The 19,037-nt window shown below is 50.8% G+C and overlaps 5 protein-coding genes across 5 annotated transcripts; all 5 read right to left on the bottom strand.

Moving 5' to 3' along the window:
• Positions 1-103: 103 nt before the first annotated feature.
• Positions 104-7,414, bottom strand: DACRYDRAFT_105054 (uncharacterized protein; the record flags this gene model as incomplete). Its single annotated transcript, XM_040768025.1, has 7 exons — positions 104-1,402; positions 1,453-1,591; positions 1,642-1,895; positions 1,943-3,128; positions 3,176-4,990; positions 5,037-6,755; positions 6,813-7,414. 7 exons carry the CDS (start codon positions 7,412-7,414, stop codon positions 104-106), a joined length of 7,014 nt encoding a protein of 2,337 aa, XP_040630875.1.
• A 451-nt stretch (positions 7,415-7,865) lies between these two features.
• DACRYDRAFT_20686 (uncharacterized protein) lies at positions 7,866-8,939 on the bottom strand. The gene is made up of 4 exons (XM_040772035.1): positions 8,646-8,939; positions 8,287-8,592; positions 8,116-8,237; positions 7,866-8,064 (listed from the first exon to the last, which is right to left on the bottom strand). The coding sequence occupies exons 1-4, from the start codon at positions 8,718-8,720 to the stop codon at positions 7,950-7,952; spliced, it is 618 nt and encodes a 205-aa protein (XP_040630874.1). The 5' UTR covers positions 8,721-8,939; the 3' UTR covers positions 7,866-7,949.
• A 2,698-nt stretch (positions 8,940-11,637) lies between these two features.
• Positions 11,638-13,990, bottom strand: DACRYDRAFT_114426 (amino acid transporter; the record flags this gene model as incomplete). The annotated part of the gene is made up of 10 exons (XM_040769817.1): positions 11,638-11,798; positions 11,851-12,119; positions 12,167-12,245; positions 12,334-12,653; positions 12,706-13,117; positions 13,167-13,242; positions 13,299-13,417; positions 13,469-13,607; positions 13,662-13,827; positions 13,889-13,990. The coding sequence occupies 9 exons, from the start codon at positions 13,988-13,990 to the stop codon at positions 11,952-11,954; spliced, it is 1,581 nt and encodes a 526-aa protein (XP_040630873.1). The 3' UTR covers positions 11,638-11,798; positions 11,851-11,951.
• A 518-nt stretch (positions 13,991-14,508) lies between these two features.
• Positions 14,509-15,619, bottom strand: DACRYDRAFT_63550 (UDP-Glycosyltransferase/glycogen phosphorylase; the record flags this gene model as incomplete). The annotated part of the gene is made up of 4 exons (XM_040775734.1): positions 15,604-15,619; positions 15,371-15,553; positions 14,833-15,318; positions 14,509-14,781 (listed from the first exon to the last, which is right to left on the bottom strand). Coding segments are annotated over exons 2-4 (942 nt in total), but the record flags the coding sequence as incomplete, so codon positions are not given.
• Positions 15,620-16,691: 1,072 nt separating this feature from the next.
• DACRYDRAFT_105050 (UDP-Glycosyltransferase/glycogen phosphorylase) lies at positions 16,692-18,448 on the bottom strand (the record flags this gene model as incomplete). The annotated part of the gene is made up of 5 exons (XM_040768024.1): positions 16,692-17,090; positions 17,141-17,629; positions 17,680-17,862; positions 17,918-18,035; positions 18,084-18,448. 5 exons carry the CDS (start codon positions 18,446-18,448, stop codon positions 16,692-16,694), a joined length of 1,554 nt encoding a protein of 517 aa, XP_040630871.1.
• Positions 18,449-19,037: the final 589 nt, after the last annotated feature.

Raw genomic sequence — 19,037 nt, 5'->3', positions numbered from 1 at the left:
ACCAAAGGGTTCAATGAGACTTACGTGCTACATTACTATTTGCGAAATGAGGTGAGTAAACGAGCGGCGAGGGCGAAGGTAAATGAAAATATGCGATCGAGAGCTACTTTCGCCCCCAGCTCAGGGGACCAAGTCTGGAAAGCCGAGACGTCGACTTCTTGAGGGAATTGAGCGACGGCACAGAAGATGTTCGTGTAGCAGGGACTGGGAGGGAGGGTTCTACTACATTCACAGTTGAGGCGTTCGGAGAGCTCGGCTCCTCACTTTGTCGATCATTTGGACCTGCCGATAATCCTTGAATGCCGTTTCTTGACAAATGAGCTATTTGTCGCTGGAGAGGTGTCAGCGTCATTGTCACCACGGAGAGATCTTCTGGCCGATGCGCGTCCATGGACGCCGAGCTACGCGAGTACATTGACGCATTGAGGGGGATGTGCGAGACAGGCTGGATGGGTGGAAGGGAGATGGCTTGGCTCGATGACATTGATCGCTTGCGTGTGTCCGGTCCAAGACTCGTGATGTCAGACATCCCGTCGAAGACTTCAGTCGCGGGGGAGAACAGCTCTCCTGCATGAGTCCCCACGCCATTGAGTTCTGCGGTGGTAACCGCTGGAAGCCTCTGTATCTCTTCATAGAAGTTCTTGCGGAAGAACTTCTCTAAAGTCTGGTGGAATGGCTGCATCTCGTAAGGGCAAAGGCGGCCGTGAAGCTGCAGACAACGGGCGATGACACGAACTTGCTCATCAATGGCGTCTCGTAATCTTTGAACCAAAGCTGCGTTTTCAGGATGAAGTGGTAGATAATCTGCACCGAGGAAGGCTTGCCGATAGAGTCCGACGCCTCCATTGACGGGTGAATCAACAGCACTGTTAAGTGACATTGAGAGTGCGTTTGTCGATATAGGTTGTTCAGTCCTTGACATGTTGTTATACCGGACTTCCAGATTCGTGAGCTCTTTGGTCTTCTGCAGGACATCGTTCAGAGCAACCTCGATGGGCGATATTTCCTCAACGTTGGAGTCGACAATCTCTGATCGTCTGAGAACGGTAGGAAAGGCGGCTTCAGTTCGGAAGTACGTCTTCTCCACCCAAATGTCGCGATCCCGGAATTCGGAGGATACGCTTGAAGCACCCTCTTTGCTGAAGGGCCGGGAGGAGCTGAAGAGATTTATCTCGCTATGCTCATAATAGTTCCGGACCGCTGCAGGTACGTCAGGGTTGAGGAAGACTACGTGACTTCGGTCGGGCTCCGGAACTACGACTGCACACTGGATGAACTGCTCTGATCCATACATAATCTCTTCGTTGGGTGTCACATTTGGCTTCAGCAATTGTGCGACAGGATGCTTGTTCAGCATTCGTTCGCAGAACGCGCCGAACTTCTCCCATTCATACCCACGATACTGTTAGCGCGTCAGTGCTTGTTACCGTTTTTTTGCAGAATAAAACGCACGATGAATTGCTTGTTTTGCAGAGCAGCAGGGAAATTACCATAGAAGCCAACGCGGAAGTACTCGGGATAATAACGCTGATCATTCACAATGCGATCTAGCAATGTGGCTTGATGCATCAGTATCTCGGAAAGCTTTTGACTGCTCCATTGTGAGCTTTCGAGACCCACACGAGGATGATGACCGCTTACTAATTGAAGGTGACCTCCCCATGTTGAGTCGCCAGCTCTTTGCAGATCTCCACACCAATCTCCCAGGCCTTACCCTTGCCCAGATAATCAAGCACAAGGAGAGATAGCATCTCTTTCCGTTCGAAGTGGGATTGGCGAGGAAGATTTAACTCCTCCATTGGGTCGACAATGCTCGTCATGTCCCAATCATACAAGTCAGCGTGCAATTTGAGAGTCAATGCTGCTTCAACAAAATTCTGACTTTGAAGGTGCATCTAGCAGAACATGAGTAGGAAGAAACGGATGAAATGGGGTAACTTACGTTGACTAGCTGATGGACATACTTGATGTAGATCTCGTCTCTCCCAATCCGACGAATGAAATTCATCAAACGTAAGGTTGCTATCACACGATCATCCTGATATTCATCGCCGTCGGGAAGTTCTCGAACGTTGAGCAAGAGCTCCAGGAATAGATCAACAGACTCGAGGAAATCGGACACGCGCTCACGGAGGGCCTCGTCGATATTTGATGCTTCAAACAGCGACCGAAGATGGCCGATGAAGAAGTCACGTGCGATCTGATCGCCCTTGACATCAGACATGAAGAGTTTGTCGAGTGTGTTGATCAGTTCGTTTTCAATGGCGTTGAAATGGCCCTCCAGACGAAATGCAGAGACGATCATGCTGTATAGTATCTCGACTGCGGCATTGCGAAGCTCATCGTGGTGCGACAAACACAACCCTAGCACTTGATCAACCAGACCGGCCAAAGCAACTTGATACCCTCCGAATCGCCCGATAACGCCATTCGCGGCTGAAACCTGTTCTGGCCATCCGAGAGCATCCCACATCCGGGTAATAATAGCCGCGCCTTCGACGCGGAGGTCACCGGCGAGCCGCCACACCGCGCGCCGCTTCTGAGGGCTGAAATCTTCAATGAGCAGTTGCGGGCTTGACATGAGCTTGAACAACATGAGCAATGCATCCTGCCACATGGTCGAATTGAATTGATAGGTCATGTTTTGATCCGGGATATACTGACGTATCAGGACATCGGAAATGGGAGCTGCGATTTTCAAGATGACTTTATGCGCGAGGATATTCACGTTGAGCCAGGTGCTTGGAAACGCCTCGTTGCTGAGAATGGAGATTGCGACTTTGAAGAATTGTGAGAGGAAACGGGAAAAGTTCTCATTGCCTTCGACTTCCAGCAAGAACTCGAAGAAACCAAGAAGATACTTCGGCGAGGCTGACAGAATGAGGACAAGCAGGACTATGGCTGTTTCTGCCAGAGTGGAGTTGAAAAAGGTACTGAAGTCTGCGCCTATGATAGGGCTCTTATATCCTGACCCCTGAGAAGCCGCTGGACTGCTGGCAACTAGTGCAAAAGGATATGAAGCAGGGAAGACGACCGGGGCCAACGAACCCGTAGCTATCACAGACTTGCTGCGGGCGATGGTTTGTCGAGAAGCTGTGCTTTGCAGCTCCCGGTATGATTCAAGGATTCTAGTAAATAGTTCAGCACAGTGTTGGAAATCCCTCGAATGACATACTTAGGAAGGAGTGGCAGCATATATTCCACATTGTCTTGTTCTTCTCTATACGCCTTTCTGTCAGCACGTACGGCTGGATCCACCAAGCTCGTGTCAATCTTGTCCAGCATTATCGCCATGATGGTAACGCAAAGCCGAGTGCCTTCTAGCCATTGAATACGCGCCTTGTCCTTCGCATTTTCGGACTCTCCTGCTTGAACATGCACGTACTCGTCATATTTGCCGAAGTGTGGTTTGACCCAGCTCACAACTGACTCGATGAGTGGTGTTCGGGATAGGGGGTCATCGAAGAGGAATCCTTGAACAAGCTGGAGATACATGAGCAACTTCCATATGACATTCGGACCCCGAGAAGCAACAATGGAGTTGGCAAATCCGGTGGCAATGCCCACGAGCTCGGTACTGCTGAAGGTTTCTGCCAGATCGGGAAGAATGGAGGTGAAGTTTTGCAGTGCGAAGGTTTGTGTACCGATGGATGCGGGTACGGAAAGTGACATTAGCCGATTGATCTCGGCTAGATGTTGTCGAAGTTCTTTCTTAAACTGGGTTTCGAGATGTTCAGCAGTGGCACCCATCCCGACTTCTTTGCTCTTCTGAAGGGCCCGAGCGCGCATGACGAATTGGAAAAGGTAGTGCCACACTTTGAAAGCCGACCGTAGTTTGGTTGCGGTTTCTGCTCCAGCCGGATTCGCGAGAAGGCGGTTCATAGAATGGATGAGGTGCGAGGAGGCAGGCGCGCAGCTAAAATGTTCGTCTATGTAAACCTCCAGCACAGGCTGGAAGTTGGTGAACCTACGATCCTGGATGATACCCAGAACGGTGACAAGGGAATTGAAGACAGCATCATCTAAATCGCCGTGCTGATTATGGGGAGAGACGAGGATAGCGAATAACGAGTCGAAGATGTCGCGCAGGAACTTTACGATCTCTCCTTCACCACCAAAAGTAAATTTTGAGAGCACGGCAAGAATTTGCTGGGCACTGGACAGCTGTTCCCAGGCCAGAAGCTCGAGTAAGACAGAGTTCTGCGTGAAGCGCGTCGAGCAAAGGTATGATCTGATGATGAGCGAATCCCTTGTCATGGTTGCAGATTTAGCCAAATTTGGAGGCACGACAATCTGTTCGAGTTTGGTCCTATCTGCACAAGACCAAGGCCCATCGAGGTAGTCTGGTGCCATAATTTGCTGAAGCTTTTCGGCCTTGTACAGCACTAAAACATGTTCTCCATCTTTCACGAAGGCCTTGCCGTCAGGGAACAGCGGGAGGAAACCGAATGCGAAAGGTCGATCCGCCACATCCGTCGAGGTACTGCGTGTCGCAGTGTTGATAGTTGTACTGATACGATCCGGAACTCGGCGGTTCCGGAAGGTGAAGAAGAGATGGCAACTCTGGAGGAGGTCGGGTGGAAGCTGAAGTTTGAGCAATTCACCGAAGGTTGGTGAATTATTCTTGTGGAACACGAGGGAGTGGAAGTAAGTCATCGGTGGTTCACCGGCTCCTTTGCTAATTGAACCCTCCACGGTTGCACCAGCAGCGGTCCTCACCTCAATGGTGACTTGAATGTTACCGCTTGCGCCGCGCGAGATAGATTGACGAAGGGCGGATACGCCAGTGGCAGTGGTCAGTCCACCACTGATGAACTCGCCAGACCAGAGTTTGATGTACACATCATTTCGCACGTCACTCGGGAAGACCACATCTGGGAAACCAAGGCGATATGTGATGGGTGTCTCGTGCAATAGAGACGGGTTTTCTCGGATGATAGTCTTGGCATCCCCAAAGAACACCTTGATATTAACCCCTAATCGCTCGGCCCTGCGCGCGTCAGCTTGGCATTAGATACGAGGAAGAAAGAACATACCTCGGAGATTTATCGAACTCCTTTGTCCGACTGCCGATTATCTCCTGATGCAGAGTGGTGAATGCGCCCTCATTTGCAGGGACAAAGATAGGCATGACATGCTCGCGCAAATTGCTCGTGTCGCTCTTGTCCGCGCTCATCTTCGTAAGCTGGCTCAGCTCGAGCACCGCGCATCCAAATGGTCTCCTAAAGTAGGTCGGCTGGCTCTCAGCCGTTCGCAGGCCAAACGGCGTGACTGCGCGTCCCCCAACCGAGTTCGTTCCAGTCTGCGATTGGGCTGCGGTGTCATCTCCCCTAGTAGGAGCAAGCATGCTCGAGAGGTCTGATGAACCCCTGCGCCCACTAGCCCCGGAGCTGCTCGCCTCCTGACCAGCTTTCAGTGAGCCACTGCGAATGATCCGGCAGACGAGGTAGATCGCCTCCTGCACATCATGCTCCCCCAGTTCGGTAAATAGCGTGCGCATGCGGCCCATCGTACCCTGCTCGTTCCACTCCCTTGCAGCTACACCACGGTGATTGAGCACAGTGCAGAACTCTTCAGTAAGGAACCGGGGCGGGTTGGCAGATTTGTCGTACAAGCTGAAGTAGAGTTCGACTGTCTCACCTGGCGCGCATATACTTGCTACAAACGCGCGCAGCTCAAGGAAGACGTGGTAAAACTTTGCTCCGGTTTGTGGCTTCCCTTTCGATTCGAGGTACCGGGCGGTCGGGCTTAGAATCTCTTCGGAGCCTTGGCGGCCGTGCAGGCTCATGGGGGGTGGTGAGAACAGCGCACTAGGTAAAGGTGAATTCGCCGCAGCAGTTAGAGCCTTCAGGTTGGTCAGGGCGGAGCCCCTGAAGTTATACAACGGCCCGCCACCGGGAGAGGCGTCGGTGTATGCGAGAGACGCCTGCATGGCATACATGCGCACAGCACTCATCCATGAGCGGGCGTCGACATCATCCTCCACGTCAACGGTTACCAGGCCACCCCATGCCGGGTGTCGAACGATTACATCCAAGCCTTGAACAACGTTGCCCTTGACAAGGCGGGCTACGCATTCCCGCCGCAAATTGATTGTCTCCTCCATACCGAGGGTGTTGGCGAGCAACTGCCGCCGACCAAGGTGCAAAGCCTCGATGTGGCCCTGGACGATCTGGAACAAGCGGTAGTCGCGCCGACTTAGATAGACATACAACAGCGCATGCCACTCGCGCAACGCTGCTGCGATTTCGTCGACTAGGGGTTGTTCTGCTCCAGAGGAAGTATCGTCTTGAATTTTAAAACTTGGTAACGGTCGCGGTGGCTTCTCCACACTGCTTGCAGGATGCGGGATGGCCGATGGGTGATTGGTTCGTATGAGAGTGCCGTTCGGCGCATGGTTAGTGAACCGCGAGCTGACACTGGCACGGAAGGCTTTCTTATCTCCTGGTGTGACGACGGAACCGTCCACACTCTCATCTTCCTCCTTGAGCGTTTCCATTGGCCGTCCTGTCAGACCAGGGATTGAGCCTCCCGGGGCATCCATCCCAGCGCGCAAGGATCGGTAGGCGTCGGCAAGCTTGCCTTCATCGTAATCGTTCAGTTGGTCACGGACGTGGATGATGCTGGCTGGAAAGAGGGAGACGAAGACTTCGGGGTTATCCAGTACCCCGGTCGGTACAGTTCGGGTCGGTTGCCCTCCAAGTAAGGAGGCGCTGGTTGCTAATGGGGGCACAGTTGGATATCGTGCGACATACCTGCATATATGCGCTTATCAGTGATGGATTTTGGCCAGAGAGCATTGCGGAACATACCCTCGATACCACACGTGGGATCCCTCATTCTTGACGTATCTCTCAAACGCATATACTTCATCACCAACCTCAACACCTTGAAACTCGCTCCAGTCTCTGCCCTCTCGCTCTCCTACGTCGTCCTCCGTAAGCGGAGCTAGATGGCTCTGGTCCTCGCTCCCGGCGCCGGGTACTGGCTTCCTAGCGACGGCACCGTTGACCCTTGTGACGGGTCTTCGAGATGACGCCGAGCGCGCTAGCGATTGGGATTGCTGAGCGATATTGAAGGGGTATGAGACGACACCGTATATGATGCAGGAAAGAGGTTCCCATTTTCCGTAAATAGACGAGTTCCGGGTCCGAGAGGCGCTGACGGGTGTCATCTGCGATTGCTGAGAGGCCAGAACCGTGGCAGTCGTCACAGCAGAGTATGGTGAGTACGGGGTAGTCATTGTCGATGACGATGCTGGCGGAGGGGATGTGACACTGGTATCCGGTGTGAAGATGCTCATACCAGCTGTGAGGGTAGTAGATGCACCAGGAGAAGGGGTCATTGAGGAGGACGCCGAGGTCGACTGGACAGATGCCTTGGACCCGGCTGGACGAGGACCACGCAGTGACATTGTCTTTCGAAACTGCTGAGGCCTACCCTCACGGGCAGGCGGGGGATCCACTGCGTGCGCAATCGTTGTAAATCCGAGGAGATTCTTGTGGTCTGAAAAACAAAGAGCCGGACGAGCAGTGCAGAAACAGCTCAGGGCGGCGTTAAGATCTAGGGTGCTCGCTGTCTCCACCAGAGGGACGTGCTAGACAACGTAGAAGGACAGAGTGGGGAGAAATATCTTCTCTGTGGTTGTCGACGTTGAGCGTGACTCCAGGGTCGTCCTTTTACTTCTCCTCGACGTCTCATACAATGCATCGCCGAGTTCGCGACTCTATTGAGATTTCAAACATGCCTCCGTGTTTGCCTCCGCTCATTGCAGCCCACGTGCAACTGAATAGAAGGGCGCTCCGCGCAGTCCTGGGACCTTGGTAGAGTCACTGACATTGACAGACCGCACACTTGTTACATACAATCTGTAGTCATAATTGTTATGATCATACAGTTAATGGACTACACGGTAGAAAACACTGTTTCGAGAGAACAATACGATATCATTAAGCGTCTGGAGCAGGTACGGTAAGTTCGGATTCCTTGTCGTTGTCTTTTCCTTTTCCAGTCGCTGTCTCAATCATTTCTGCAAAAATGTATGTTTCAGAAAGTATTTGAATCCTGTAAGTATCGTCAATGTTTGCCAAGTATGACTGTATGCGTATAGCGCACTCAGACAGTGGGATTGGTCGAGAAGAGACAATGTATGTAGGAGCGGTACGAACAGTATCGCCAGATCGTACAGAACTTTGTGAGTGACGGACGGATATTGACGATTTTGTACGGGTCTGGCCCTGTCGCATGCAATAAGAATCAAATACATATTAGCCGGTATGAACATACCGTTGTCGACCGGCTGACAGACGACCTGCGTTGTTTAGACTTGGCAGGGAACTGCGCGACGAATGGTATTCCGTCCTCGTCCAGTTCGTCCGGTTCAGTCACCCTTCTCTTTGATACTCTGGTATTGGTCGTTATGACAGGTGATTCTTTCCTCTTCATAAGATTGGATGACATGTTTGTGTTTGTTACTGATACTTTGTCGGTGTTTGTATGATTGCAGGATAGGGTTACAGGATTGGTATCTGTTCCGACGCCGACGGTTATGATGATAAGACCGGAGGAAACAGAGTTAGGAACAGGCATAGACTGTAAACTCGTCTCTGTCAGTATAACTTCAATATATGCTGACAAACACGTACAATGACAGGGCTTGAAGGGCGACGCGAATGATTATAGTCGTCGCCGAGGTCAGGAAGCATGTCAATATATGACATATCCAGTATGAAAAACGGGTAGTATTGATGAGACTGTGGTTGAGCGGAACAGCGAGAATAAATGAGGACGAAACGGTCAGGATCGAGTCGTGGTCTTGATTGTGACTGTATGTGACGCAGTTAGTATGAGACAAGTCACATAATAAAATCATAAAGCCTATGCTGTCCAGGATGATTACAGACAGGGGTGTAGTATGCGACAGCCTGTATGAAGTCGAGTAGACGGCCAGAAGAGGAAGGTCATATTTGGTCGAAAGGGGAAGATGTGAGTTGGCAGAAAAGACCCCCTAAACATAAAGTCCGACGCCCAACCGGTTGGTTATTTCCGCTCCACATATGGTAAACATATATATATAATCCGGATTCAAATCCCATACTCTCCCATTTCTTCTCTTGACAATCACCTGCCCATGTCATTACTGTCAACTGTCTTGCTATCATGGCCCTGAACTTTACTGGACTGACACCTTTTTTCTGTTGATCTCTGTTGACTGAACAGACAATTCCTGACAAGGCTATTGTACAAGTCATGTCTCTCAAACATGTGTCTGTGAATGGACAAGAAGTGGACCCTGTCCAATACAAGTAAGTCTCAGAAGCCAGGTATATGCACATCAATTGACCAATGCTGTACCAGACTTCTCATCAGCAATGGAACACATGCACTTCCAGTCATGTTGTCTATGTACCAGAATGGCAAAGTCAATGGAGGAGTGTGTCAGGGCACCAGCTCATTGCTTGGTCAAGAGACATGACTAAGCCTTCATGACATGGAAGTAGCTGGTATACCTTGGCATGTGCTGGAACCTGCTGGAAGGATTGGATGGTCAGGTGACCTGCTGTGCATGGCTGTGCATGACCTCATATGACCTCATCCTTGGTCATATGACCTGACCACCTGACCAGGCTGAGTAAGCAAGATGTTCTAGCAGGTTCCACCACAGAGGTATAAATATAAGGCCTACTCTGCCTGGGGACTGTCTCTTCAGACTTGGTCTCTTAGGATCATCCACAGGTACCTATACTGTAGATAGGTCTTAGTCATCAGGTCTACTCCACTTCCTTGTTGCCTGCTTAGACTCTTGGCACTCTTAGGTGAGCAGACTTAGTCAGCCTGTGTTGCCCTAACAAGCAGCCCCTGGACACTGACACGTGACATGTGGTCTTCCACAAATTCTGACAAATTAATTCCTCTGATGACCCCCCAATTCAGAGGCAAAGTTGCCAGAATGGCCCTCAGGACCCTGTATCCCCTCAATGACCCCTCTGGCATGGCGTTAGGGATACATTTGCACTTCTGAAGTTAAAATAGGGCACATATGCTAAGAGAACAAAGTTGGGGTCCTGCAAGTCACAGACACAGGGACACCAAAAAGTACTTAGTTTTATTCCCTAAAAACCACAACTGGGAGCCTGATTAATGGAACAAGGCAGGCTATATGAGGCATGATAAAGAGCCCCAGAAATTATTCATTGAGAGTACTTTAAAAACAATATTTATTGTTGATTTCAGTGCTTTAGAATTGTTGATATTTTTATTAATACATTTCAATATAATAATACTAGAGTGCTCTCATTGTCATTGCTATCATCATCATCATAATGCTCCTTGTCATCCCCACCATTCCTGAATCAAAGCACCATGTTCCTGGTCCTGGTGCAGTGTCAGCAAGTCCTTTCTGAATGAAATGCATCACATACAAGTGCATATATCTTGCTTGCCAGATGCTGGAGCATGTGCTCAATCAAGTGTGAGACAGGGGAGTATTGGTGTGGGAGGAGGGGGGGGGAGGGGGAGGGTGCAGATGGAGTGGTGGGAGTGGTGGTGGGAGTGGTGGTGGTGGTGGTGAGAGAAGGAGGATCTGGACATGGTGGTGAGAGAGTGAGATGGACTTAGACAAGTTTGGCATGACACACCATTATGGGACCCTTGGTGGCAGTGGAGAAGGGTCCATAAGCATGGATTCAGACATGCTTGATTTCATCCCATAAACAGAATCTGCACTTGAAGTGCTGAATTCTTACTTTTAAGTACTTTGCAGGCTGAAACCAGGACCCTTTTCCATGTCCAGTGCAATTGACAAGATTTGACAGAGACCTCTCAGTAATAGGGAGAAAAAAGAGGAAAATAACACTGTTGTCTACTGTGTGCTTGTTACTTTTGTTGTTCACTGTTTCTGTAATTTTCAATTTCATTGATATATGCACTTTTGGGTGCATGTTATCACTTCAGAAGCCAAATGCGTCCCTAACGCCGCTCCAGAGGGGTCATTGAGGGAAATTGAGCCCGGAGGGCCATTTGGGCGATTTTGCCTCTGAATTGGGGTCATCGGAGGAATTAACTCAATTCTGACGGCGTCTCTAGAAGGTCTCGGGCGGCCAGCGAAGTCGTTCAGAAACAAAGAAACAAAGAAGAAATCGCAGAAAGCAATCGCCATAGGGACAGTCTAAATTGACGGGGTCTTGGGTGCGGATGACAGGCTGAAACAAAAAACCGACGTCAAACGCCCATCCTTTCGCCGCACAACTAGAAGTCTTGAATGTTGTCCTGACACTGGGAAGAGACGATTGTGATGTGAATGCGACATACCCATGAGGATACTTAATGGAGCGGTCTGAACCCGAGAACGCTCCTAAAACAGCCCCATCATTGCTCGGAGTTTTTGCTCCCCGCACCCGCACGGACTCCGGATCCTACCTTGTCGCCAGCACACCAATCATGTTTTCTTTCTCATCAAGCCCCTCGGCTGCACTCATTCTCGTAACCATCCAATCTCGCGAACAATCGATTCTGCACTCCGTCTCTGCCCTTTTCTCTACCCACCCTTCCCCGTCCATCCCGAGACGAGTCGTCCAATCGATCCATTCGACCTCCTTCGCGAATGCTAGACCGCTACGGGCGGCCCATACTGCCAGACGCAACGATATACAACTCTGATGTTCTCCAGAACGGCATGACATAGCAACGCAATCTGACCCAACATCAAACCCACGACCTCACCTGTATCAATCCTCTTCTTTCCTCGACCAGAAGACTTTCGTGTCAATGCGCGTTGCTATTGGTCATTTTTACTTCCTGTATGTATTTGCTGGACCATTTCATGTTTCTTCACAAGTTAATCTAATGTAGCTAAAAATGTGCATCGTAGAAAGTCGAGCATTCCATATGTATTACATACAACGTGAGGTATAGAGGTTTTGACGAGAGAGGTCTATAGTTGAAATGTAGGATCATGAGAGAAGAGGTTCGTTCTCTGTCGACGCCTCCTGAGCTTTGTATCTTCTCACTAGACGCGCGTTCCTTGCGCCGTCTGGCAAGTCCTCTATCTCTTCCACGATCTCGTAGCCGCCCCGCTTGGGCAGATAGACAATATACACATAGTAGAAAAGTGCAGAAAACTAGTGAAGTGTCAGATAAGATAACGGACAGCCAGAGAAAGACGCACAAGTAAGACACCCATACCCACTACGCAGTAGGTACCATACCAGAAAGAGACATCTCCCTGACCATCTTCCGGCGGTACCCTGTAAAGCATTAGAACGCGTCTCCATTCAACCTCAAGCAACAACTTACAGAGGCATCACAAGCAAAAATGCATGCCACAAGAGGTACAGCACAATGAAAACGTCCCACATCTCATATTTGCACTTCGGCAGTCCCATCTTCTTCATCCTTTCTCTCAAAGGCCAGATTCCAAAGGTGAACGCCGCGCCGAACACGAGAAACGGGTAACTGGCCAGATCAAGTAGAAAGTTGAATGCGTCCTTTGCTGGGAGAAGGAGGATGACGAGCACGCTGAGGAACCATTTGAAGATGATTGGTACGGAAGGGGTGCCGAAGGGATGTGAGGTGGACCAGAATGCGGGCCAGGGGAGGAGGCCTTGGCGTGCGATCTCACGTAAGACGCGTGCAGAGCCTACTACAACCGCAATCTACGTGTATATAAGCCACAGATGACAAGATTAAGAGTATGGACGAGCGTACCATATTCCCGAAACAGCTCGCTGTTACCATAATCGGTAAGATCTTGGCCGCAGCGCTCTCTCCGAACACATGCTTGAAAAACAGCGCCCCAACCAATTGTCCGCTCGCCTTGATTTCCTCAGGCGGCACGACCGCGATATAAGCGACATTAGTCAACAGATACAAAACAATCGTGATACTGAGGGAAATGTAGCCCGCTCGGCTGACGACTCGCACCGGATCGTGAGAGCGCACTTCACCCAGCACAAAGAACGCATTGTGCCAGCCGGCTACTGCGGTATTCGTTTTGATGAGGGTGTTGGCGAGGCCGTTGAGGTCCCAGTTGGAATTGGCCCATGGATGCTGGAAATGCGTCCATGGGTCTTTGATATGGGTGAGACCGAGTAGGACCACGATGCCGGTGATGACCACACTGGGTACCGCGTCAGATGACGTGAGCAGTATACGATAAAGATACCCACAAGATAAGGGAGAGAACCTTGAAGATAGAGAACACGTTGACGATCCTTAAACTCCACTTGGTAGACGCCAACGCAACTGTACAGGGTGAAGTGAGTATATGCACGCTAGTGATGAGACGATGCGAGACGCACTCGCACTTGTGACAGTCGTGCCGATTATTGCAACGACTGTTTGGCTGGTTGATGTGATCGGCAAACTGAATGCGACAAGCCAGTATTGGGCGAAAACGATCGCCGTAACAGCATGATAACTGTGCACGAATTCAGTATCGACGCGTGTTCACAGGCCACCTTGGACGAACGCGAGCAGTGTCGAGGTAACGGCGAATACGATAGGCACGAAGAACTTCGGCCTTGGATACTGCTGCTCAAGGTATACGACGGATCCTCCTGATCGCAGAGGAAAGTAGCTTGACAATTCGCTGTAGACCATTAAACCAACTGTACGCCCCACATGAGCAATCACTCTCCGGATGAGAAGTATACCGAGCGCACCATATGCCAGTAAGGGCGCAAGGATCCAGGCGGTGAAGTAGAGCCCAACAGACCCGACAGATGCCAACACGGCCCCACCCATGCTGAAGATCCCATGACCTAGGATTTGGCCAAAATTGAGGTTGATTGCACTCAGCAAGGTGACGTTGTGGCCTAGGGGATTATGCTACAATTCCAGAAGGAGTTAGTCTAGTAAGTAAACCGAGAAAAGGATGATGTGAACGCACACGCTCGACAGGAGCCCCGGGTACTGCTGCCAGCTCGGCCACCTCCTCTGCTTCATCGATAGGACTCTCCGGAGGCGACTCGACATAATCGTCTCTCGCCATCGTTCACTCTAACCTTTCCTTGGCAGTCGCAGCTGGTCGTAGCAAGCAGAAAATAAAGGAGCATTGCACACGACTGCCGTGTTGACGTTTTCCAGGCATTGAGGAGAGAAGAAGAGGATGAATAATTACGGAGATGAAGCGGGTTGCGCAAGACTGACGCGAACGCGCGACACAGATAAGGGCAACCAACACAGGTTTGTCCATTTGACTACCATTCGAGGACAACTTCTGACGATGATCAATAACTTGTGCAACAATTCATGTCGTTAAACCTCGAGCTATTCGCAGACTGTCACCAAGAGCATCTGTCTGTGACTATTCTTGTATCTTCATCCTGAAAATCGCAGCCCTATCATACACCATCACACCGTGGGTCCAAGTAACCGTAACCTTATTCACAACAGGTATTCCAGTTCTCCCAGGGCCTTATGGGCGCTTCCACCTTTCTTCGCCGCATTCAGGATCACGTCCCTCGCCTTCTGCGCGTTCTTCCTCTTCCTCCGACCATCTTCGCCCTGCGCACGCTCCAACGTGTCTCGGATTTCGTTCCTGATCGCCTCGTCTGTGCCAAGGATCAGGATGCCGCCGGGGTTGTCTCCACGTAGTGCGGGCCGCCCAGGAGTGCCAGTGCGCACCTGCAATAGTTCGAACCCAGTGTCCAGCACTTGCGAGATCCAGAGCGCATGTTGATGCTGGTCGACCATGAAGGGCCAGGCAATGACAGGGACACCTGAAGACAGAGATTCGAACATTCCTCCACCTCCGCAATGGGTGATCATCCATCCCAGAGCCTGAGATAAGTCGTAAGTCACGACGGTTTCTAGACTGAAAGGGACACCTACCGGATGTGAGAGTATCGCCTGCTGTGGCGCCCATTGAACCACCAGCCCCCGTCCTGACTGCTCCATGGCGGTCTTCATATCCTCCGGTATGCTTCCCGTCGAGATAGGGATGATAAACGGCAAGGGGTTTTCTAAGTTTAACAAAGTCTCGATGAGCGCCTTCATGTGTGCCTCAGGCGGGAAGAGCATAGAGCCAAACGAGACGTAAAGTGCGCTGTGCACACCGTACTTCTCTAGCGCCTTGTCAAGGAAAGCAATGGTAGGGTCAACTGCAAGTTTCTCTCCAGCCGCTGCATTACTGGCATCATTCCGGCAATCGGCAAGATCACTTGCAGGGGATGCATTGAAGTTAACGTCCAGCTTGGCAAGCGTCTCAGCAGATGAATGCGCATTTTCAGACAGCAAAGCCGGTGGAAGCTGAGGGCCAAAACAGAGCACACGACGAGGACGAACCCATTGGATCATGTCCTTATGTGCTTCCATTTCCTGTATATGTACAATGAGTGTCTTGGTAATATATGTTCAACGAGAAGCTCACAAGTTCCTCGACGGTGTGCAACATGAACCCGTCCGCGGCATCAACCATCTTTTCCCCGGTGATCATGAAGGTATGGAGAGGCGGCGGGTAGACTGGCTGAGGGAAATCTTCCCACTGGAAGTAGGGAGGTAGGCCCACAACACGGACGACATCCCCAGCCACACGATGGTCGCGGATCCACATCTGTCAAGCCAGTTCATACCAACAATAGAAGACCGGTGCACTGAACGAACCTCACGAGCGATGTCTTTAAAAGAACGCCCGTTCCTCCTTTGCTCATCCGCAAAGATCGCATCACATTCTTCGACATAACCTTCCGCGCGTCCTCCGTGCTTCAATGGGCCAAGAAGCCTATCAGGCCGGGATCAGTAACCACACTTCTCTCGTTGGCACACACGTACCTGGTAAAAGCTGAAGTACTTCCGAGCCACACGACGAAAACCCATACATTGTGCTTCTCTTTCACTGGAAGGACGACATTCCCCATCACCAGATCGGCAACAAGTATCTTCGGGACGGCGCCGACAGGGCCCCATTCCTGACCAAGTTTGTCGACGAACGTCTGCCCGTCCATAACTTTATCAATCATCTCGACTCCATCGATGCAAAATTCCATCAGTGGATCGTGAACATCGCGAGGATCCATGGACATTCTCTTTTGGGTCCGCTCGGGTGTCATGGCCGGCTGAGGGTAGCCATATGCGATGACTCGGATGCGCGAGAGCAGCGAGTTGCGCTCCTCATCTGACATGCACTGACGGGACATCTCGTCCTTCGCACGCTTGGCAAAATCGACCTCACATAGGAAGGCTGAAGTTGGGGCATAAGTATTAGAACGTGGATTGAGTACTGTCGACAACTCACATATAACCAAGTCCGTGTATCGGCGCAGCAAAGTCACAGCGAGAGCAGACTCTGGCCGTAGATGACCCCAGGCATGGTATGGCACAAGTATAGCGTGGCGAGTCATTAACCGTGTTGAAAACCCTGAAAGAGACCAAGCTAGTAGACGGCTCTGGGGCGAGGGTTTTATATGTACCATCCCCTCCTGACTGTTCGATGTTGCATAGATCTAGAGCTCTGCATGATCACACTGGTGTCGGGCAGTGACCGACGTCGTTTCACTGTATCATTCAATATCGCCGGCTGGGCTGTGATAAGCCGTTCATAAGCAGATGCCGTAAGTCCGAAACAAGACCAAGGGTCTGGTCCTTCCTCGTGGCGGGTCTTCGATGTTCAAAAGCGTCTGTTGCAGCATAACAAGTCATCTAAGTCACGTTTAAGTAAGATGAAATCCATTGCTGTATAATTATGACCACCTTCACAGTAGCAAGTCAAGTTCTCCGAACGCCTTGTGTGCGCTTCCGCCTTGATTGACGGCATTCAGGATAACAGCCTTGGCCTTCTGTGCGTTCTCCCTCTTCCTCGCGCCATCTTTGCCCTGCGCACGTTCCAGTATATCACGGAGCTCGCTCTTGATCGCCTCTTCTGTGCCAAGAATCGTGGTACCACCAGCGTTGATATCGTCACGAAGTGCAGGCGATCCGGGAGCGCCGGTGCGAATCTGCAATAGGTCGAATCCGGTGTCCAACACTTGCGAGACCGACAGTGCGTTCTGCGGCTGGTCACCCATAAAAGGCCAAGCGATAACGGGTACACCTGCAGACAGAGCTTCAAACGTCCCCCCGCCGCCGCAGTGTGTGAGCATCCACCCCATGCCCTGGAAGTACTAATCAATGATGATGATAACCCTAAACCTGTAATACCCACAGGATGAGACAGTATCGCCTGCTGCGGGGCCCAAGAAACAGCCAATCCGCGCCCACTCTGCTCCACAGCGGCCTTCAGCATCTCCGGAAAATTTCCACTCAAAACGGTGACGATAAAGGGCATGGGGTTCTCCAAGTTCAGCAATGTTTCAATTAGTACCTTTGTGTGTGCTTCAGACGGGAAGAAGACCGAGCCAAATGATATGTAGAGTGCGCTGTGAGGGCCATACCCGATGAGTGCTTTATCAAGAAAAGCAATCGTAGGGTCCACCGTGTGGCGTTCGTTGCCCGAACTAGTAGTCTCATTATTCGAGTGACCGTGATCGGCACCAACGACAAGGGATGCATGATAGTGGACATCCAGCCTGGCAAGAGCTTCAGCGTAGATCCGGGCATGTTCAGACAACAGAACGGCCGGAAGTTGAGGACCAATACAAAGCACAGGACGAAGATGAGCCCATTGTATCATGTCTTTGTGTGCCTCCATCTCCTGCAGAAAGATTGAGCCCTACTGGCATATACACCTCAATAAATGCTCACAAGCTCTTCCACAGTATGCAACATGAAACCATCCGCGGCCTCGACCAGATTGCCTCCTCCAACAAGGGACGAGTAAATCGATGGGTCCCAGATATTCTGCGGGAAATCTTCCCATTGGAAGTATGGAGGCAAGCCGGCGAGGCGGATCAGATCCCCAGGGACGCGATGGTCTCGAATCCACATCTATCGCAGGGGATTAGGAAATGACAGGCATATGATGCGGCAGCAGTGAACATACATCACGAGCAATGTCGTCGAAAGACCGGCCATTCCGCCTTTCCTCATCGGCAAAGATCGCGTCACATTCATGGGCGTAACCCTCCACCCGTCCACCGTGCTTCAGAGGAGCAAACATCCTGCCTATTGATCAGAAATCATACTCATCCGCGCTAGCATAGACGCACCGCGTGAAAGATGCGATGTTTCCAACCCACCACACAAACACACAGATATTGTGCTTTGCCTTGACGGGCAGGATGATGTTCTCCATGAGGACATCGGCAACAAGAGTCTTCGGCACTTCCCCAACAGGACTCCAGCGTTGACCCAACTTGTCAACGAAGGGGCATTCGATCATAAGTTCATTCATCATCTCGACTCCGTCGGCACATGACTCCAAGGTTGGATGGTGAACATCACGCGGATCCATCGACATGGCTATCTGGTTTAGTTCTGGCGTCATTAGCGGCTGGGGATAACCGTATGCAATGACACGAATTCGCAACAGGAGCGAGGTTCGCTCATCCTCCGATACGCATTGTCGTGACATTTCATTCTTCGCGCGTTTGACAAAACCAATCTCGCATACGAAGGCTATTATTACATCCGTGATCAGATTGGGAATTGAGATGGGCGAGGAACTCACATATGACCAAGTCCGTGTATCGACGCAGCAAGTTAACAGCCAGGGCACACTCAGGGCGCAGATGTCCCCAGGCGTAGAAAGGTGTGAGTATGGTGTGGCGAACCATTATCTGACTTGCCAGAAGACAGACTGGGTATCACCAAGTTGACTGCCACACTAACATTGCTCGTACCACGCGCGATTGGCAGGATAGTAAAATAAGATGCAACGCTTCTAGGGAGATTCAGAGTTATAGATGATGCAGGGAATATAAAGAAAGGGTGAAGAGCATCAGGCTGTCATGTCGATAGCGTCTAAGCCCTTGTGAGTGTCGCGTTGAACTTTTAAGAATGTTTTGCTTATCAATCAGGGATTAGGTAATGCATGTGTCTTGCCCTGTTTCCTGTTTCTACGAAACAATTGTAACAGTGTATGTAACGTCCACCGCATGCATTGGAAAATAGCTCTTCTGATCCATTTCAAGAAATTTATTGCAAACGAGCCTTCGTTATTG

This window comes from Dacryopinax primogenitus, assembly GCF_000292625.1.
Source record: "Dacryopinax primogenitus strain DJM-731 SS1 chromosome Unknown DACRYscaffold_4, whole genome shotgun sequence".
Lineage (NCBI taxonomy): Eukaryota > Fungi > Basidiomycota > Dacrymycetes > Dacrymycetales > Dacrymycetaceae > Dacryopinax > Dacryopinax primogenitus.
This window is presented reverse-complemented; position numbering and strand designations above follow the sequence as displayed.